Source organism: Macaca mulatta, chromosome 1, assembly GCF_049350105.2.
Source record: "Macaca mulatta isolate MMU2019108-1 chromosome 1, T2T-MMU8v2.0, whole genome shotgun sequence".
NCBI classification, from domain to species: domain Eukaryota; kingdom Metazoa; phylum Chordata; class Mammalia; order Primates; family Cercopithecidae; genus Macaca; species Macaca mulatta.
In genome coordinates this window covers 163,483,389-163,504,455 of record NC_133406.1, presented here as the reverse complement: position 1 = coordinate 163,504,455, position 21,067 = coordinate 163,483,389, and the positions used below count along the sequence as shown (strand labels likewise).

General features: G+C 40.5%; 1 protein-coding gene across 1 annotated transcript in view; it reads left to right on the top strand.

The window, feature by feature from the left end:
- Positions 1 to 20,195, top strand: part of ST6GALNAC5 (ST6 N-acetylgalactosaminide alpha-2,6-sialyltransferase 5) — a 188,207-nt gene extending 168,012 nt beyond the window's left edge. The window contains exons 4-5 of the mRNA XM_001102189.5: positions 4,812 to 4,919; positions 17,488 to 20,195. Of these exons, the coding sequence (XP_001102189.1) occupies positions 4,812 to 4,919; positions 17,488 to 17,719 (340 nt within the window). The 3' untranslated portion in view covers positions 17,720 to 20,195. The remainder of the gene's footprint in view (positions 1 to 4,811; positions 4,920 to 17,487) is intronic.
- The last annotated feature ends 872 nt before the right edge of the window (positions 20,196 to 21,067 follow it).

Here is a 21,067-nt window from a genome sequence, read left to right as displayed (position 1 = left end):
TCCTGTGAATGTAAAATAAATATCACTGAATTACACACTTTAGAAAATGAAATTAAAACTGTGTGTGTGTGTGCCTCAATCACGATGTAAAAATGTATTTTTCACTATAGGTTGAAAGATTTTGGAAATTACTGGTCTGGGAGATGAGGAAAATGCTTTCTCAAAAAGATATACATAAGCTGAGACCCAGGGCAACAAGTCTTGGATAAAGTAAAGGATCTGGGAGCGGGAGGGAGAAACCTCCCTGGAGGTCCGGGGAATCAGGTGTGAGAGAACATGCAGTGGGTTGGAGAAAAGCCCCCTGTGGCTGCAGTCAGGAGAACTTGGGGGTGGGGGTGACACAAGGTGAAGAAGAGAGGTGAAAAGACGTCAGCTGGACAAATCTAGGTGAAGAAAGGACAATGAAGAATCAAGGGCCACTAGAGAGTACAGCTCTGGGTTGGAACTCTGGCTCTGTCACTCTCTAGTTGTGAGGACCTGGACAAGTTATCCAATCTTTTAGAGTCTCAGTGACCTTACTGTGAAAAGGGGATAGTGACTACCAATCACTGGAGGGACTGGTCTAATAATCAAATTACCTCATTTCTTTAATTCTAAAACCTGTACTGTTATACATTTATGTTGTAATTTATCCCTCTTACAAAAATTGTTACTGAGTCAATTGCTTATCTTTAAACTAAAGGAGAGTCAGACTTAGTGGTGCATGCCTATAATCCCAGCTACTTGGGAGGCTGAGGCAGGAAGATGACTTGAGCCCAGGAGTTCAAATCCAGTATGAGCAATATAGCAAGATCCCATCTCATAAAATTTTTTTTAAATAAAGTGATATGATAAATGCAATAAAGAATATAAAGTAATAAATCCATTATTTGGCTAGCAACTCATTATTAGAGAATAGTCTCAAAGAAAGACTTAAATCCAGTACCCCCAAATTCTTTGTGTAGAAGAGCTAAATAGTTTTTAAATCCTAGAAACCTTGTGACTAGTCAAGGGCTGGCCCAGGCAGGAGTGGGCATGGGTCTGGTGGAGGAAGGAGGAAGAGCTGGCTGTTGGTACTGCGGCCTTTCTCCCTGGAAGGCCCAGCAGACACCATGGGTAGCCCAGCCAGCAGATCACGTTGGGGATTCTGATCATCGCCAGCTGCCACAAAATCCAGTCGTGCATTGACCTTTGCAACTCACAGATAAGAGAGACTGTCACTCATTTGAATGAGTTATTTAATCAAGAAAACATTTTACAAGGAATCAAGAAGGAGGGGAGTTATTTCGTTTCATTTTTTACTTGTTGAAAAATCCGAAATAAGTAGAAACTGTCTCAACGGAAAACACTTCTCTCTTTGTAGTTTAATGGTTGATTGCTAAATAAGGATTCCTAAAACACTGCCGCAGTGTTAGCTATTTAGTATAATTAAACGTTGCTCTGGACTCCTTAAGAAATCATTTTAAGCTGATAAGTTAGATACTAAGTCATCATACCCTTTGGCCACTCAGGATCTTTAGGAAGCCATCTCACAGTAAGGCATATCCTGCTCACTAAATTCACTAAATTCTGACCAATGAGAAGCTTTTTCTCACCCGGTCTTTCTTCCTGGTCTTCCTGGTTGGTAAGGAGGGAGCCAAAGCTTTGTGGAGGGGCTGGTGGGCCTCTTTCCACAGACGTCCGTCTGCCAGGGTCCACGTAGTCCTACTCAGGGGAATCACACTTATGAATGTGGAGGATGCCAGAGTACACTGCTGCTTCCAGAAACTTTGTGCCTCTTGCCTTCAGGAAACCATCTTAAAGAAGCCAATACTCTATTGACTTAATATTCTTAACCTGTAGCCTGCTCCAAGCTGAAAGAAACAAGTCAGAAATGGCCCTTCGGGACAAAACTATTTCTGTAAATTAAAACCTAAAACATTTAGGGTGTAACGGTATTTCTCAATGCATGCTTCTCTTGAAATCCAACAAAACAGTAGCATCTGATACATAAAGTGCAGAATATCTAACTTGCAGATGTCATGATCAGGACTTTCCTTTTGGGTGAATATTTTGAAGAAATAGAGTCATTTAATGGATTGTGATTGATAGAAGTTTCACCCTCCCTAAAAGTGGAGAAATAAGTGGCTCAGGAACAATCTGCAGTTAAGAAGTATGACAAATGACTTAAGATGGCCAAGTGGTATTCTTTGATATTAAAAAGTAACTGTACTTGAAAATAACTTTATAATTGAATAAGGGTACATTAGGAAAATATGATTCAGAACCAATATTATAGTAATTAGATAAAGGAAGCATAAATGAAATAACTGCAGGAAGAATATTTCCATAGAGATTATAAATGAGATTCTGGTGGAGCAGAAAGGCCCTTAATTGTAATTTAGTGTGCACTATAGAATTATCAGCTCAGTGTGTTACTTCATCATATAAAAGAATATCTGATAATTTTCCCTAATAAGCACATGACAGCTCTTCATATTCTTTCATTACAGCTGATTAAGTATAAAAACAGTAGATATTCCTTTGTTAGAAAAAGAGTTCAACAAAGAGTTTTAGAAAGACAGCACAAAATGTTACATTTCTATAGCACGTGACCCCAAAAGGCTGTTGTTTAGGAAGTCTGGGGAATTTTAAGTGTCACTTTAAAGAACTCTTCACTTTAGTTTCTTTCGTCCTCTACCTTGCATTCTTCTCCCCATTTTACCCACAAAGCCTTTTCCTGTGCAGCCACATCCTCCTGTATTCAGGCTGTGGTTTATGATCTCTACTACATCACATAAAACAGAACCAGAGTTATGGGAGAGTTTCTGCCCCTGGAGAAAGTCCCCCTTCATGTGTCCAATAGCTCTAAAAACAGAGGGAGTATAAGTATGATTCCCAGATTAGGCTCCTGAAGCTGTAAGTGAGCTGTCATCCTCTTCCTGGGTTCCACATCCTCCCAGTTATTCACTCACCCGGATTAGGTCTAGAACACATGGCCAGTGCATTGTCATGGCCCATAGGTGAAAACAGCCTGTAACTTAAGGGAAGCCACTTCCTCTTCTTGCTCTTTGCCATTCAGTCAGCTCTACTCCGTCCCAGCTCCTTCAGTCTCAAAGGTCTTATGAATATATAGCCTTCGTGAGAAAGAAGGAAAATCATTAATACCAAATGTAGGCTGAAGGTTTCTGAATTTCCTAATTCCTGCCCTGACTACTGATGGTGGCCCCTACACAGCCCCCAGTAGCAGGGTGTTGGAAGAATTTTCTTCACGGTTGCTAAAAAGCACTGAAAGGAATGGTGAAATTATTTACCTTGTTTGCTCAACTTCGCAACTAAAAGAGGAGGAAGAGATGTCAATGTATCAACACAGCAAGCTTGGTGCTTTTCATGCATGCTTGCTCATTTAGCTCTCAAATAGCCCAGGGACAGAGATTCCTATGCCTCCTTTACAGATAAGAAATGAAGGGTCAAAGATCAACAATAACTTGCCTCAGGTCATCCAGCTGGTTATGATAGAAACAGGTAAGGTTCAGCCCATGTTATTCCCAGGAGCTTTTAAATGTGCTTCCTGGGATGTTACCAGGTCAAAATACAATGGAATAGGGGAATGAATGACCAAAGGGCTTAAGAAATAGAAAGTTGAAGCCATGATCCTCAGGGATAACTAAGCCACCCATGCTGTCAGGTATTGGACAAAATGAAGGACTCCTTCAAAATGTCCTTTTTCTCTCTCTCTCTCTCTCTCTTTCTTTTTTGGTCCTTATATGAAATGGAAATAATGATGCAAACTGATTGACAGAAGGTTTTCCTTCTTCTCAAGGATGGGTGCTACACAGTGCAAATAGAAAAGCCTTCCTGCACCTCTGTTAATCACATCACAAATGGTGCTATGGCTGGGCAAAGTCAGACAGTCTGACCTTGGGGATAAGGTGTTTGAAACTGGCTAATGAGGCATGCCGTAAGCACTGAAGGAAAAGTAAAAGCAGCAACCCCCGAAGAATTGAAATTAATATCCACAGCAGTGTAGCATGGTAGGCTGAGTCATTCTCACAGGGTCAAATTAGACCTTGGCGTTATGTCTCCACAGTTATCCTAAGGCGTAGCATATGGTAGAAGCTCATTACAGATGTCTGAATGGGAAAATTAATGAACGGTGGGGTGCACCAGTTCATTCCTTAAATTTTGTCAATTATTGGTCTCCTAATAAAAATTTTCTTATATGTAAAATGAAGCAAATATTCAGTTAAATAGAAGCATTCCTGTGGCTCTTTTCCTCTGGTCATTAGCCCATATCCAATTGAGTGTACCCTTCTTATGGAAAGACATTCAATCAAGATGTTGGTGTTAGTCTACTTGAAGGCAAGCTTTCACCCTAAGTTCAGTCAATCAACCAATTGATTAATAGATAAATACATGTGCATGTTTATTTATATTTAATAAGCTACTCATTATCTAGCCTGTTTGGCGAACAAGGAGAATTTCTAGTTACTCAAGTGTTCTTGTTAAGAAAGAGTTGTTAAACGGGGACTGTCATAAGAAATTGAGTTGTGGTAACATATACACTTAAACACTGAAACACCGATCATCATCTTTGATGATGCAGAAGTCCCTTGAGCATCTTTTATTGTCACAAATTCAACATGAGCATCAACATCAATTATGACTGTACTGTGGAATATGGTGATGTTAGTAAGAGATGTCAATTTGGCAAAGTTCCAGATATTTACCAAATGGAGGGAGAGAGGGAGAGACTCTGTTTATAGTTAGCCTTACTCCAGAAAGAATTAAAGATGGTAGTGGGTATAATGGTTACTTTATCAGCTTGCAGACTTAATTATTGTTCCTTCCAGGAAGATATCCAACACTTGGCTCAGCACTGGCTGGTTCACAATGACAATTGCACTGGAGCTCTGTGACAGGATCAATGTTTATGGCATGGTGCCCCCAGACTTCTGCAGGTAGGATTTATTCTGCAAGTGTAAATCATCAGCCGTGTTGTGCAGGGTTTATAAATATCTGATTCTGAATATCAACCATGAAACATGTCTAACTATCTTCTTGAAGCAATTAATTAGCATGTCCCAAGTTCTCATTCTAGAAACAACAAACAGCATTTAATTATGTGATATAAAATATTGAAAGTTTTTATTTGTACTGCTGGAGAATAAATCCATCTTGTGGGCTTCATTTATCCTCTGAATATTTATCAGCCAAAAGTAATGCAATAATTGGCATAATATTAACGATGAGCAAGTATTAAGAAATATTAGTTTTACTCTCATTTCAAAGGAATGTGATAATTTTTTAATGAATTAAAGAGAGCAATTCCGTTGACAGTAAGACCTTTTTTCTAAAATTAAAATATTCCTCTGAGCCTCCTTCCCTTACCACATCAGTGGCCTGGGCTTGCACTTCTAAGGCCAAAAGCAAAGGCATAATTAATTTGAGGTGTCATTTTAATGGGAACATGCACACATCTCTGCTGCCACCTTAACTTTCCTCCTGGCATGTGCCCAGGCAGAGTTCAGGGCATACCACAGATGCACTCGGCAATATTCAGGGCCTGATTTTTGGAAGCCTGCTTGAAAACTCACCTGTAATTTAAAATAGTGAGGCCAGAAATCCCAGAAAATATCCTAGTTTTTGGGAATGCCTGATGGCCTGCATGTGGCCTGAATCCTGATCTTCAAATGGCAAAAGCTGGGGTGGGGGTCATTTTAAACTTGCTTTTTAAAATGCGTGCTTACTTACACCATCTGGTGTTTTATTTGTTTCTTTTTTCTAACAACGTCTTGAAGGCCATGAGTCTTTAGGCAAAAGCTGCAATTTGGAGGTTTAAAGCAAAGATGAGAAACAGCATCTAATCATCCCATTACCATTTTGCCACTTTTCTGTCTTTTTAACCCAAAGATCCAACACAGCAACAATACTAATTGATATGGAAGACTCAGGCCACAAAGAAGGAGAGAGAAGTACAGACAGAGCAGACCTTTGATGTAAGGTCAGGGTCAGAAATGCTGGGGCTAGGCTACACAGGTGTAAAGCCTGGCCTGGTCACTTACCCACCTAGTACGACCTTGAACAAGTCACTTAGTGTCTCTAGGTCTCAGCTTCCTCATCCATAGACGTGGATGTGATAATAATAGACTCTGCCTCAAAGGCCTGTAGGCAGAGTAAATAAGCTAATACATGTGAAATGCTTGGAACAGCGCCTAGTAAGTACATGGCAAGCACAAGGCAAGTTAGCTTGGATCCTCACCCAGTGCTGCCTCACTTAATTCACTGGCCCAGTGTCCCTGCTTAACAATCTATACTCAAAAAAGTAAGTAGAATGGCATAAAAAAGCAAACCGCCTCCTCAAACCAACAGGCTAACAGAGACAGTGAGAATGGTACTTATGGGCATGCAAAGAGCCATCAACGTTGATGGTTATACAGCAGATATAATTAAGCAATATTGCCATTAGGATGCCAGAAAGAAAAAGCATGAATAAATTGAAATGTTAATGACTTCAAGTGTTCAAGGAAATATTCCATTTATTATGGAAAACAAATGAAAGGCAAGTTAACCTGTCATTTCTCCTACTCAGAGTTAGTTCATCATGACTTCATGTACGGTAGGATGGAAACAATTTATGGAAAATAATAACAAAGAAATTAAGATAATGTCAATGCTTTATATATTGCCACTGGCTCCGTGTTTCTCTTCCTAAGCCATCATCCCCAAAGGTTTGATAGTTGTTTGCACAAGACGGTTTCAGCAAGAACTCTTCAAAAGGACCCCTATGCCCAAGTTCTGTCAGAGAAGTGGAGAGTGTCATGTGGAGGAAGGGTTCAGTGCTGGAGACAGCTTCCTGCTCAGTCATAAAGCCTATTTAAGGAAGGGTAAGAAAGAAGACCAGGAGTGGCACAGATGAATTCCCCCGTTCCATTCATCTGCATTTCCAGGACATGTTGACTGGACCACCGGGCATCCAGTTTCGAATTGTGGGGCCTTGAGCCTTGTTTTCCTTGTTTGTAAAATGGGTATAAGAAAATAAGAAGAAGAATAAGCAGGTCATGGTGAGAATTAAATGAGATAATAGATGTAGAGTGTTGGATGCAGCTCCTAGCACACAGTATTCAGGAAAGAGTATCAATATCATTAATATTAATAAGATATGTAAAATAATTTATATTATTAACATTATCCCAAGCACTTGAGAGTTTCCCTGAAAGATACCAAGAATTTTGAGCAGGGGGCTGGGCGTGGTGGTTCATGGCTGTAATCCCAGCACTTTGGGAGGCTGAGGCAAGCAAATTGCTTAAGCTCAGGAGTTCAAGACCAGCCTGGCCAACATGGCGAAACCCTGTCTCTACAAAAAATAGAAAAATTAGCCAGGCATGATGGTGTGCACCTGTAATCCCAGCTACTCGGGTGGTTGAGGCATGAGAATTGCTTGAATCTGGGAGGCGGAGGATGCAGTGAGCCGAGATCGTTCCACTGCCCTCCAGCCTGGGCGACAAAGTGAGGCTCTGTCCCCCCCCAAAAAAAAAAAAAAAAAAACTTAAGGGGGCTTCAAAGAAGAAGACACAGATCCTTGCCTCCTGGAAGCTTATAATAAGCCTTAACCATGCTAGAATATAAAGAACACAGCAAAGCCACTTACCATGTGACTATAAAAAGAGGCAGCTTTTGCAATCTTCATCTAAGAGTCAAATGAGTCTGTAAACAGTACCTTCCTCACCACCAGAGAATGGAAAAGCAACTGGTATGGTAGTCTGCTACTCATCTGACCATTCCCTCTTTTATATTTATTTTGAAAGAAGCAGAGAACTATTAGGGGCTGAAAACATGGTGCATGTATCATGAGCTCCATGGCTTAAGGAGGTAAGCTATCGCCAGGGCCAAAAATGGTTGTGGATGGTTTTGTGAGGTGGCAGAGCTCACACTGGCTGGGGCCACTGGAATATAGCCTCCCTGAGAGCAGAGCTTTGTGTGTTTAGTTCAGTGTTTGAGACCTAGAACACAGGACAGTAGATATTTACTCTCCTGGCATATGGCAGATACTTCATAAATATCAAGGGAATGAATGGTTGTGTCCTCTGCTCTCTGTAGTGCTATAGTAAAGTGTGTTGTGTATGGATAAAAATAACCATTTCTGCCTCTCAGAAACTCTGACCTTGAGAAAGTTACTTGAACTCACTGAGGCATAGTGACTGATACTGGGCAAGTTACCTAATGCTGCATCTCAGAAGCCTTACCTGCAAAATGGTGATGACAGTTATCATATAAACTCTTGCATTGTGAGTTTATATGATAATTGCATGAAGTCATATACGAAGAATGCTTAGCAAAGTCCCAGGGTCTGTTCAGTACACAGAAAGTTATGGGGTGAAGGGATTCACTGATCTGCAATTGTAGATACTCACTGGCGCATTTTACGGAACTGGCATTATGTGGCCTCCAGCTCCTTTCAGGGCATCTCATGGGCTGCTCAAAGTGTGCCTAGCCTTTCTATAGCTTCCCTAAAGTTCGCAGTGTCTCACTGCAATGAAGAGCTAGCCACATGGAGCAGATTTTAGCAAAAAGAGAGCCAACTGTTCAGTTTGGGCAAATTAACCATTTCAGACCGTAAAACACAATTAGTACCCTCAAAAAAGTCACTAACTAAATAAACCACAAGCCTTTTATTCATTCCACTAACTCGTGTTGGGCACCAGGCAGGTAACCAGAGATGAATGAGACAGGGTCTCTGTCTTCAGTCGCCTGAGACTCACTTGACCACAGTTCAATCATGAGGTACAGAAGGTTACTCGAGGTGCCAGTGGGAGATGATGTTCACTCTCTGCCTGTCAGTAGCATCTGACCCACTGAGCTTTATTGGACCATCTGTCTCCAACTTTCAAACTAGACTCAGAGAAGTCCTTGCATTCCTCTGATTCTATCAGGTGGCACACGGATAAGAAGCTAGGACAACAGGAATATTGGACCCTTCCACCCTACTTGGTCAGGGGCAGACCCACTTGGCTCTGTTTGCATACGGGCTATTGTATAAGATTTCTTTTCAGCAGAAGATCCTTTGACAAATAAGAACTTTAACAACCTCTAGTCTAAGACACAACCATGCTGCTTTCCAATCTAAATCAAACTCTTTCACACTTTTCAGGAGAGTGGAATCATCACCTTCTTATTGTCCCAAAGAGAATGTCAGCTGTCATATGCATGGTGTGAGGGAGGGGAGGCAGTGGGACAGAGAGAGAAGAGCTGAATTATATCTTGGGGGTGCAAACAGCCAAGCAATCCGTGAGTGCCTGATCCCCAAGGGGAAGTATGGGTAGGCTGGAGAGTCATTTCCCATCTGCTGTCCTGGAGGTCTGCCTTCTCATCTCACCCAACGGGCCAGTGTTACTTCTAGGAGTCATTCATTGGCAAGAAAACTTCTGGTACCCACTTAAAGTATTAAGCCCATGGACTTCTTAGGAAGAAAGATAGCATCACATTTCATATTTAAAACCACAAATGGAAGTGGTGGACATATAAATGGCCATGGTGGCAGATGACAGACATATCTCATTCAAGATCTAGCAGAATCTAACTGACGCAAAGTCATTTGAATGGCATGCAGCATCTTTCATTTCGTACTGCGATAGCCTCCTGGACTGCTCTCTCCAACTCTTGTCTTCCTCTCCAAACATGACTGCCTTGCTAGATGACAAATCTAACTTCAGGGAGTTACTTAAAACTCCTGAGTGACCTCTTTCTGAGAAGAGTTCACACTCCCTATGTTAGCACACAAGACCTTCAAGTTATGGCTTCTGCATACCACTTTAGTCACATCTTCTCTATTGATGCAGATTTATGTGTTTATTTGTTTATTCAACCTTACTGAAAAACTCGTAAAGCAACTCACCCTACAGACACCTGTTCCTATGCCCTCAGTTTGGACTGCCCATCCCCTACTTCCTTAAGCTGGCTGGTTTCCCACCAGCTCTTCACTAATAACATTAATGGCTGATATTTGTTGTGCACATACCTCATGCTGGCTCTGTGCTTAACATGAACACATGCATTATTTCCTTGAGCCTTATAATAATCTTATGAGGTAAGCATCATTAATATCACCATTTTACGTAGAAAGCTTAAAGACATGAAACAGCTGCCCATGGTCATAGAGCAAATAAATAGCAGAGCTGGGATTTGAATATGATCTTCAGGGCTCAAGAGCCAATGCTCTTAATCCTTCAGTTCACTGTTTCAGATACAGCAGCCCTTCCTTCTCAGCTCTCCCTAGCCCTGTCTGAGTCAGACCTACTGGGCCCACTGGGCCTCCGTCTACCTCTGCCCTGTACCATCTCACTGATTGGTTTGTCCATCTCCTTTGTTTGACTCTAGGCTCCTTAAGAAGAGTCCCCTGTATCAATCCACATTTGTATCATTAGCACTTGTCATTGTGTCTGGCATAGAGTGTATCTTCAGTACAGATTAGTTCAATGAGAAACAAAAATAAGCCTTGTCCATGGGGGTGTTTAAGAGATTGATTCTAAACATTATTACTGCAACACCAAAAGTGCCAGGCACATTAAAACTCTAACTAGCAAATTCAGATTTTGAGGGGGCCCCAGAAGTCAATGGAGGCCACCTTGTTTTATTTTCAGCCAGAGCCAGCTCTGGGTACTCAAAGAGGGGCTCAGGCATCAGTCCCCCACCCTGCCTGTATCACCAGACTTCAGGCACATCAAAGTTCAGAAAGCTAGAGAAAATTAATGCCATGTTGCACCAGAGACAACATCAAAATATATTATTCTGTGGACAGTGGACTCTTAAATCATGCCGTATCCATACTGTAAGCCAAATTCATTCTCTCTAGATGGCCTATAAATTGCGTGAAAAGATCTGTTGTCGTTGCTTTCCAAACTAAGTTATGCTGAGTATTTAATCTCATTTTCCATTGTAAATTATTTGTGATAATAATGGGCCAAGCATTTAAATTCTACCTAATAATCTTATTTCTGGTCATACTTAGCACATTACCAAGTTTACAACTCTCTGTTACCCATCGTTTCTTGAGTATTAATTAGCGGGGTAATGATTCAGAGTGATCACTGTCATGGAACTAAATTAATATCTCATCTGTAATGTGAAGGACATCTCAAAGGTATCGTGAATATCAGAGAGTTGATGCTGCCAGAATTATTAGCTAGTGAACATTAATAAAGCTGCCAGCCTAACAGGGAAAGTTCTTACTTGGCGACAGTCCACCGGGTAGAATCGGAAGCTTACTTACAGAAGACGGGTGTGGAATGGCAATGCCACCCATGTGGTTTACGTTTTATGAAGTAGACTTAAAATATATGGTTGTGTTTCTTCCAGGGTGAGGGTGGGGCTTGGGTGATTCACTGTAGCTCTTTGTCCCATGAAGGGTGGGCAGCTGCAGGCTCTTGGTGCTCCATGCACCCAGACACACAATGCTATTCCATGGGCTTCCAAGGTATACAGCTCTTTTCCTCCCAAAAGAAGATCCAAGGACCAGAAATTAAGGCAGTAGAATAAGGGTGGCTCAGTGCACCTCCAGGACTGTGACAGATGCTTGGGAAGGACTGCTGCAAGAATATTTTCTTCTCAACACCTCATAGTGTCACCAAAGCCCCCAGTGCAAGCCAGTTGCAGAACAACCTAGCAGCTTCACAGCTATTAATTCAACTCTATTCTCTCTATTCTTCAAACATTTCCTGAGTACCTACTATATGCCAGGTACCGCACCAAGAATAGAAATGTGTTTAAAGAGAATGTCTAAGAGTTCTAGAAAGAGGCCGAGACACCATTCTTTCCTCAGGATATTTGCAGCCTTCTGCCTAGTCCAGCCCCAAACCCAGTGGGCAGGGTCAACCTAGATCATACTATAGGAGAGAAAAAGCAATTTCTTTTCCTCCTCCACCATAGGTTCTTTGCCGAGTCTCCTATGACAAAAGACAGATTAACGAGAGAAAAGCATACACATTTATTTAATATAAATTTTACGTGACACCAGAGCCTTCAGAAATGAAGAGCCAAAGAAACAGGGAGATCTCCTTATTTTTATGCTAAGTTTGATGAGGAAGTGGATAGTTGTGAAGAAGTAGGATTGGACAAAGAAGGTGTGATCTAATGGTAATAAACCAGGGTGGGTGGGGGGAGGTAGCAAGGTCTGTTTGTTCAGATTCTTTTTGGCATTTCCTTGTCTTTGAGGATAGGGATGTTCCTTTCCTCCGGGTATATGGAGGGTACCACTGGAATGAAGGTTTACGACCTACTTTAGAGGAGGGCAAAGAAATCTTTTATGACCTGCATCAGAGGAGAAGGGTGAAGGGAGGCAAAAGTGATCTCCCTGCTTCTGTTGTTTCCTCAAATGCCAAGGTACCATATTTTGGAGCAACATGTCCTACACCTCGTCAGTACCCAGAAATGGAAGTGTCTTCCCTTGCTTGTTAGGGTTATGAGGTTTTTTTCAGTTGTAAAACTTAGCTTTAGATGAGTCAAAAAGTGGAACGTTACAAACCCCTGCTGCCATTAGCACTGATGGGCAGAACTGTACATGAGCACAAAGCCTCTGTTTAACACCCTGAGCAGATCACAAGCACCACACACGGGGCTCCTCTGTAGCAAGAGCTCAGAGGAAAGCAGCAAGGACAAGCTGCTTTCAACCACACGCTGTTGATGCCCGCGAAACCTGGGTGCCGTTAGTACAGAAACCCCATCTGGGGGACAGGAGTTTTTCCGAGACACAGAACCTCACTCTTAAGAGTACAGAGTCTGGAGTCAACTGGCTTTGGTCCAAACCTTGGCTGCGAAACTTCAGTTTTCCTGTGCATGAGTTTCCTTGTCTGCAGAGTAGGGGTGCTAATAGTAACTCTCTGCTATAGTGTGGATATGTTTTGTTTGTTCCCACCAAATCTCATGTTGAAATTTGATCCTCAATGTTGGAGGTGGGGCCTAGTGGCAGGTGTTTGGGTCATGGGGGCAGATCCCTCATGAATAGATTAGTGTCCTCCCTGGGGTGGGGCATGAATGAGTTCTCATTTTGTTTGCTCCCAACAGAGCTAGTTGTTAAAAAGAGCCTGGCACCTCTCCCTTTCTCTTCTTCCTCTCTCGCCTTGTGATCTCTGCACACGCCAGCCAGCTCCCCTTCACTTTCTGCTAGGGGTGGAAGCAGCCTGGGGCTCTCGCCAGATGCCCAATCTTGAATTTTTCCAGACGTCAGAATCATGAGCCAAATAAGCCTTTTTTCTTTATAAATTACCCAGACTTGGGTATTCTTTTATAGCAACACAAAATGGACTGACACTCTCTTATAGGGGTGTTGTAAGGACTAAATGAGTGAGTATATGTGGAGTGCCGAGCACTGTGCTCTGAGCTGAAATGGTCAACTCCAGCAGCTTGGATGGACAATGAGTGAGGTTGTGTGCTGAAAGCCAGGCAGTGGACTGTCTCCCTGGGCGTCAGATGCTCCCTATCAAACGGGGGCTGCAATATTTGCCTCAGAGGGCTGATGGGGATGTAAAGGAGCTCACACCAGTTAAGCACAGAGGTTGAGCAGGTACTTACAAAATCAGTTGTCTCAAACTTGGCTGCATATTAGAATCTCAAGGAGCTTTCCACCATTAGAATCTTCTAAGGAGCTTTGTTGTTATGATATGTATTATTTAAAAATATATGTTTATTTTTGTTTTAAATCATCTTAGAGTTACAGCAAGATTGCAAAAATAGTATTGAGAGTTCATATAACCTTTATCCAGCTTCCGCTAAAGCGGATTTGCGTTCCTGTGGTCCAATTATCAAAAGTAAGAAATTAACATCAGTACAATGGTCAGCTAAACTACATTTTACCAGTTTCTCTACTAATGTCCTTTATCTCCTCCAAGAACGAATCCAGGTTCCCTTTGCATTTATTTATCAGGTGTCCTTAGTCTCTAAATCCATGGCGGTTCCTCAGGCTTTCCCTGCATTTCATGACACTTTTGACGAGTACTAGTCAGGTATTTCGTAGAATGTCCCTCAATTGGGGTTTATCTAATGTTTTTCTGTGCTTAGATTGAGGTTATGCATTACTGGGAAGGATACCACAGAAGCCATAGGCCCTTCCCAGAATCTCATAACAGGAAGTATGTGATGTCCGTATGTCTTATTACTGGCAATGTTAACCTTCATCACTTGGTTAAGGCAATGTCTGCTGGGCTTACCCATTGTAAAGTTACTGTTTTTCCCTTTGTCATTAATAAATAACTTGGGAGAGATACTTTCAGGTCATGCAGATAGCCTATTTCTCCTCATCTTTTTCCCCATTAATATCCCATTCATTGGTGCATCTTGCCTGCAACAATTACTGCAACGTTCTGAGGATGGTTTCCTAGTCCCTCATTCTTTCTACATTGTTTATTGGAATTTTTCTGTCATGAAATGCTGTTTCTTCTCCTCCATTTATTTATTCAGTTATTTATTGAAATTATCATGGACTCATGGATATTTATTTTATTTTATTGGTTTTATAATCCAATACTGACATTTTTTATTTTGATTCAAACCTAAGACACTTTCTAAAATACCTGTGCCTGAGTTCCTCTCCAAGTCATCTGAACCAGAGTCTAGGGAGATGGAGCATAGGTATTTCCTTAAAGCTCCCCAAGTGCACTAAGTGTTAGTTCCCTCACTCTCCCCACCTGCTCCCTCTAAAAAGAAAAAAAAAAAAAATTCTTCCTCACATCATTCTGCAGGGCTTGTTCTCAAACTGGCTGTCAGAATGTGGATGGCAGGCTGCAGCCACTTGGGGAACCGGCTCTGTGGTCATCTCCATTCCTGCCTCCCCAGCCCACATATCCTTTCCTTCAGCTTACCAGGCCCACAATGGGAACTTGAGCACCAGAATCCCTTTTACAACTGCTTCCTCATGTGGAAATTCTGCTGATGTTTATCATAGTTTTCACTGAGGTCAGGTGAAGGAAGAAAAAACTAGGGCAGCCTTTAGAAAGTCAGGTTTGAGAAAAGACCCAAGGAAGTAAGACCTTCAGCTAGGAGTGTCTTTCTAAATGGCATAGTGAATTTAGTGAATTCCAGCTGATGGCAGGCTCACAGCTGGGGGAGATGTTCCTGCAGTTTCCAGCTCTGCCTTCCGACTCCCAGAAAGCACTTTTCTGATGCTTAGACAGAGTTTTAACATGTGGAAACAACTCGCTTACATGAATAACTTATCTTGACACCTCTGAAATCACAGTAACCAAATATGTAAATTTAATTCTCCTTTTAGGGGATCAATATAGAGTCAGATAAGTTTTTTTTCCAAAGAGATGGTCTTCTTGAATAAGGAAATTGATCCTATAGCATCTTTAGCTGGTTTCCAATTACCCTCCACTCCTAGGTGCCAAATCAATCTCATGATATTTTTAGAAACCTAATTGTTTCTTTAGTCAGATTGATGCCAATAAAATGTCCAAAACTTAGATGAATCAGATTTAAAAAGTGATTTGCGATGGAACAAAAGCTTAACCCCAGGCATACCATGGCAACATGAAATTGGCATGGTTCCCCCAATTTATGCCATATGAATATGGGAAGATATGTCTCACAAATTCTTATTTTTTTCTTCGTAGTGGTCAGCTTCAACCTGAATTTTTGTTAGCAGGCATTCTCTGTATTGAAAACACATTCTATTAAAATTTTAATGGGATTCCAATTTCTAGGGTAAGTAAATTAATAAAATCTGCAATAACTAGTCAGGAAAGGATCCAGTGTTTCACTATAGAGCATAGAGATAATTCCAAGACAAGCATATTAGAGATGCAAAGTGTTAATTTAGCATAGCATCCAAGCCAGGATAAGGAATGTTTAGATGCTGCATGACAAAAATAAATCTCTCTTCCTGGAAGAACTTTAACCTAAGAGGAGAAACAGCTCAAAGGTTTATTGTTGTCAGAGCCACAAACATGACACCCCTCTTGATAAAAGACTTCAATCCCTGACCCCAGTAAAGTTGCTACTCTAAAAGCTATTTGTGTATTGATCTCCTCTGAAGAAAACAAATAGGTGTCTGGCAGGATGAGCATCTTTGGGAAACCAAGTTATTATACTTAGAGGAGAGCCCAGGTGACCAAAGTGGGAACCCTAGGGCATCAGGCTCTGAAAGATGATTTGCAAGATGCTGAGAAGCCTGGGTCTTCTCTTCTTAGTCTCTGCAACAAGGCCAGTTGCTGAGCATAGCTCAAATTAGGAGAGTTTGTCTGCCAAGAAACCTTGACTAATCTTACCATTCATTCTTCAAAAGACAGAAGAGGTGGGGTAGATTAGCCTATTATAGAAACCAGTCTGAGACCAAAACTCTTTGGTGTGTAAATATTGTATTAACCCTAAAACAAGGGCACCTACCACCCCCACATATTAACCCTGTGCACACATCTTGAAGAAATGAGCTAGTGTTTCCTGTTTGAGGCTGAGACAGAGATATAGAGGCAGAAAAACACTTGGAGATTCTCAGGCCACCAAGCAAGGACTGAGGATGTAGAGTTTCTGGACTAAAATACTGTAGACTTTGAGTACATAGGCCATCTGAAGTGCCAAAAGAAAAATTGTGGCCTCTTGCTTGCTGTCTTCCTTTTTCTCCCATAGGATCAAGCTAGGATAATCAACTTTCCATACTCAGAGAAGAAAGTGTCTTTAGAAATTTGCTGTTTAGCTGCTAATTCTATATACATTTCTTTCAACAACAGAATTTTTTAAATTATTTATTGAGCACCTACCAGGGACTATTCTAGGAATAAGACAAAACACTGCCATCATGAACACCCAATAAACAAGTAAACAGTAACAACAATTTCAGAGAGCAATTGATGCTATAAAGAAAATGAATTCAAGTGAGATGAAGTGAGGGGAGCAAGTGTCAGGTAAGGCCTCTCAGAGAAGGATATTATTTGAGCTGACACCCAATGGTGAGGAATGAACTCAGAGTATTCCAGGCAAGTGACTGCCATCAAGTGCAAAGGCCCTGAAGTAGGGATGAGCATGGCAGAGTTGACCGGAAAGGCCAGTATGGTGGGAACATAGTGAACAAGGCTGAGTGGATTAGGAGAAGACTTGGAAGAGGAGCCACATCATAATGCACCCCAGCAGACATGCTCTCTGTATAACTGGAAGCATCTGGAAGCTTAGTGTAGTGGGGAATGGGAATGACATATTTTGTTTTGGTAATATCTCTACAGCTGCATGTGGTAAATAGACAGTAAGAAAAGTGAAAATAATACTATTGTGACTCATTAATATGTAGGGTCTAACTCTGAGGAGACTGAATATTCTGCAGCTGATTTTCAATCTTTTTGATGAAAATGATGGTCACTGATTTTATTTCACCACCTCAAAACCTCTCCACTTCCTTACTGTGTAATCAGAAAAACCATTTGTCGAAACTCATTTAACTAGAAAATACAATTTGTGTTTATCAGCTTATTAAAGATAACATCTTACCTCAATCAGTCAAAGGAAAAAAATTTTCCTTTAATCAGTTATCTCAATTTCCTCCTACAGGGATCGCAATCACCCTTCAGTACCTTATCATTATTATGAACCTTTTGGACCTGATGAATGTACAATGTACCTCTCCCATGAGCGAGGACGCAAGGGCAGTCATCACCGCTTTATCACAGAGAAACGAGTCTTTAAGAACTGGGCACGGACATTCAATATTCACTTTTTTCAACCAGACTGGAAACCAGAATCACTTGCTATAAATCATCCTGAGAATAAACCTGTGTTCTAAGGACTGAGCGTGCCAGACTGTAATCCCAAGTATTCACTGCATCAGACACCGAGACCCTGAACTTCCTGAGCTACCAGACAGGAAAGGGTAGCAGAAAACAGCTTCACTCCTCAGGAAGTACCATGGACAGATGCCTACCAGGCGTGACAAAGCAGTGCAGTTGGATTGTAAGGAAAAATTCCAGAATTAATGCATTCTAATGAGTGTTGTCCCCTTCAATGGTGTTACTTAGGAGCTGAACACTCAATTCAGTTATACCACTATGGCTAAAAACATTTTGGATCTCTTAGTATTGCCTTTGAAACTGCAACATAAGCAACTCAACAATATTAGTTGCATTCCTTTATAGAAACACCGTGTCAAAGACATTTTTCTATCAAGTTGTATTCTTTCCTGTTCTATAACCTTTGTTATCTGTTAGACTGTGTATGTGTGATTTGTAAAAAGCAGGCTGAAACTATGGACATGATTTCTGAAGAGCACATCTCCACTGACTTTCATAAAGCAAATGTCCAATATTTATTTATTGAGAGTTTTTTAGTGCAATCTAGGCCAGTATTTTTATAGATTATGATTATGTGGTAATTTATCCTTCCTAACTCTTTAATCCTGAATGATGGTTGGAAATGGCCTAGAATTGGGTTACTCTGTTCACAATGCTCATTGTTAGCATGCAATTGGTATTTGACTTGGAAATGTTGTGTTGTATTTTTTGAACCCCTAGGCTTCAGGAAAACTGTTCTTTTATAGAAAGAATAGCAATGGCATTTTCTAATGTGCAGAAATGTTCCAAAAGGACGAAATTGAAAACCAAAACCTATGTTATTAAAACACAAAGATGCTAACAAGAGAAATTTAAAGGTAGTTTTCTTTAGTAATAATTGATGTGAGTGTCCTCTCTTGAGCCCTGGATTCCTCTTTGGCAGAATGATGTCACTGTACCAGAAAACCTCTTAGGTTTCATCCCAAATCTAAACTTGTGGCCTTCTGTTGACCCATTTGAAGACTCTGCACTTGGAGTAATGGGGTCCCAACCTTATTTTGGGGGGCCTTATCTACATTCATATTACTTATCTCACTCTTGTGGTTAAAACTACACTTCTTCCTCAGTCCACATGGGCTAAAATCTACCCCCTGCTTCTCTCGAAGCATCACCATCCACCTCTTCCCCAGCCTCTCAACACAAAAACACAGGATAGACACACACACACAAAAGGCATACTTCCAAGGGGTTCCCTGGCTACAAGAGCACAGAGCTGCCCTTCTGTGAGGAAAAGAGACTACAAGGACATGCCCTATCATTCGACTCATTGATGCTATGAACTATTTAGACTCACTACAAATCTTCTTAGATTATATTCATTACCATTCCATGGTCTGAAGGAGTATAAAGGACTAATTTTATTCAGAGCCAAGATAAATTCATATTACAGATTTTTATTAAAACAAGTAATATTGTTCAAAAATAGTCTCATAAATATACTAGTGTTTTCTTTACACATGACTCAGAAGGCATTAGAGAAACTAATTTGAAGGCACCAGCAAATATTATGTATGAAGACTGACATTGTTTTACAGACATGACCTGGCTTGTGATTAAAGAAGCTTTATCACATTACCACGTCTTTCCCTTTTCTTAATTAGTACACTAACTAGTACTATTAATTCTATGGAGTACTGTTGTTAAAATGCAAACATAATCAGGGTACTCACATAACATAATCAAAGTTGATATTGTTGAGTGTGACTTGGGCTGTTCAAAGCCAGTAAGGGTGAAATGGCTGTCCAAAACATACTGGAATATGTTCTTTAAGTTTTCTAATAGTTTTTAAAGGGACTATGAATTTTATTCCAACACATTGTCTTCCACAGCATGGACTCTGAACACATCGTATTTTATCAACATATGAAAAAGTGTATAAATTTTATACAATTTACTTATAGACCACCTTTATAATCACTTGAAGAGATTATGTTGCTCAAACATAAGTGGCTCCTTTGACAATTTCTGTATTTGTGGAAATTTGGAAAGGCATAGTTTCGATATGTAAGAATGTAATTATATTGCCTCATCTAATAATATCTCACATATCTGTGTATCTTCAGATTTTAGATTTTCTTTAAGAAAAAACCATCATGGTAGCTCCATCTTGTTTGTAACTTCTCCCTCTCAAATACTCAAAAGAATGAAAAGAGACCAAATTCGGAAAATCCTGGCTTCACTGGGAATGTTTTAAATCTACATGTAGCTAGGATATGTGATTTCATATTGTTAAAAAATGTGGTGTATACAAGTGTAAAAATTACCACTTGCAAAGTGGTTTTATTATAGCATTAAAGAAAATGACTAGAATTCTGATAGATTGTGCTGATGAACCTGGTTGTGGGCAACTGAATTCTTGTCTTGCCACGACCATTTCATGACTGTCAGTCTTAACACTATTCAACACCATTAAATATAAACTCTGATATAAAAGATGACTACAGAACCATGTTTATAGACCTCAGTGATTTCAGTGTCTGATTGTGTTTGAAGCCTAAGTCATACTCGTTATGTTACATACCTTTTTCCTCTCTCCCAGCTGTGTCATCAGCTCCCTCCTAGCTTTTAAGACCACAGTAATACAATGCCACAGCTGGCCGATCCATGGCTTCTGTTATTTCAACACAAGAACATTTGGCAGAGGCCATTACAATAGATAGCCATTATGGGCAAAGATACAGGAATTTGCAAACAAAATCAATCACTTCAAATGGCCCATAAAAAGAGGAATCTCAGATTTAATATTCTACAGTAAATATTCACCCAAGAAAGCATACATTAAAAGAACATTAGGAGGTAAATATTCAGCATGCTGCGTGGGGACTTAGCTGTGTGATTTCCATTACCGTTAATGGGCGTTTTCAACTAAGTCCCTGTGCTTCGCTAACCCTGGTGTGTACTCCTAAGGGCTACACATAAAACCTGAACAATTCAGGGACTTCTGAGGTCGTCAGATTTCAGAGTAAGATCTTTTCTTTTTAAAAAAAAATAGATGAAAGCAAAACACAATGTACTGTACCTAAAAGAGAAATTTGTGTAGTCTCTCACAATCCTTAGGTTACTACCAGATTTGTGTATCATTTGTTTTCTGAAGTTCTCTCCATTACTGATCTATTTGAATGACATGAGCATGGAGGGAAATAATCTCATTTTGAAATAAAAACTCTCCTCAAAAATTAAAATTACCAACTTAGAAGATAATGAATGCTGAGTAAAAGTAGAAGGAGAAAGTTGAACTTCTGTTAGGATTAAGACAGTGTTATTTAAAGGCATATGCACCCATTTGGTACCTGACTAAATATTTG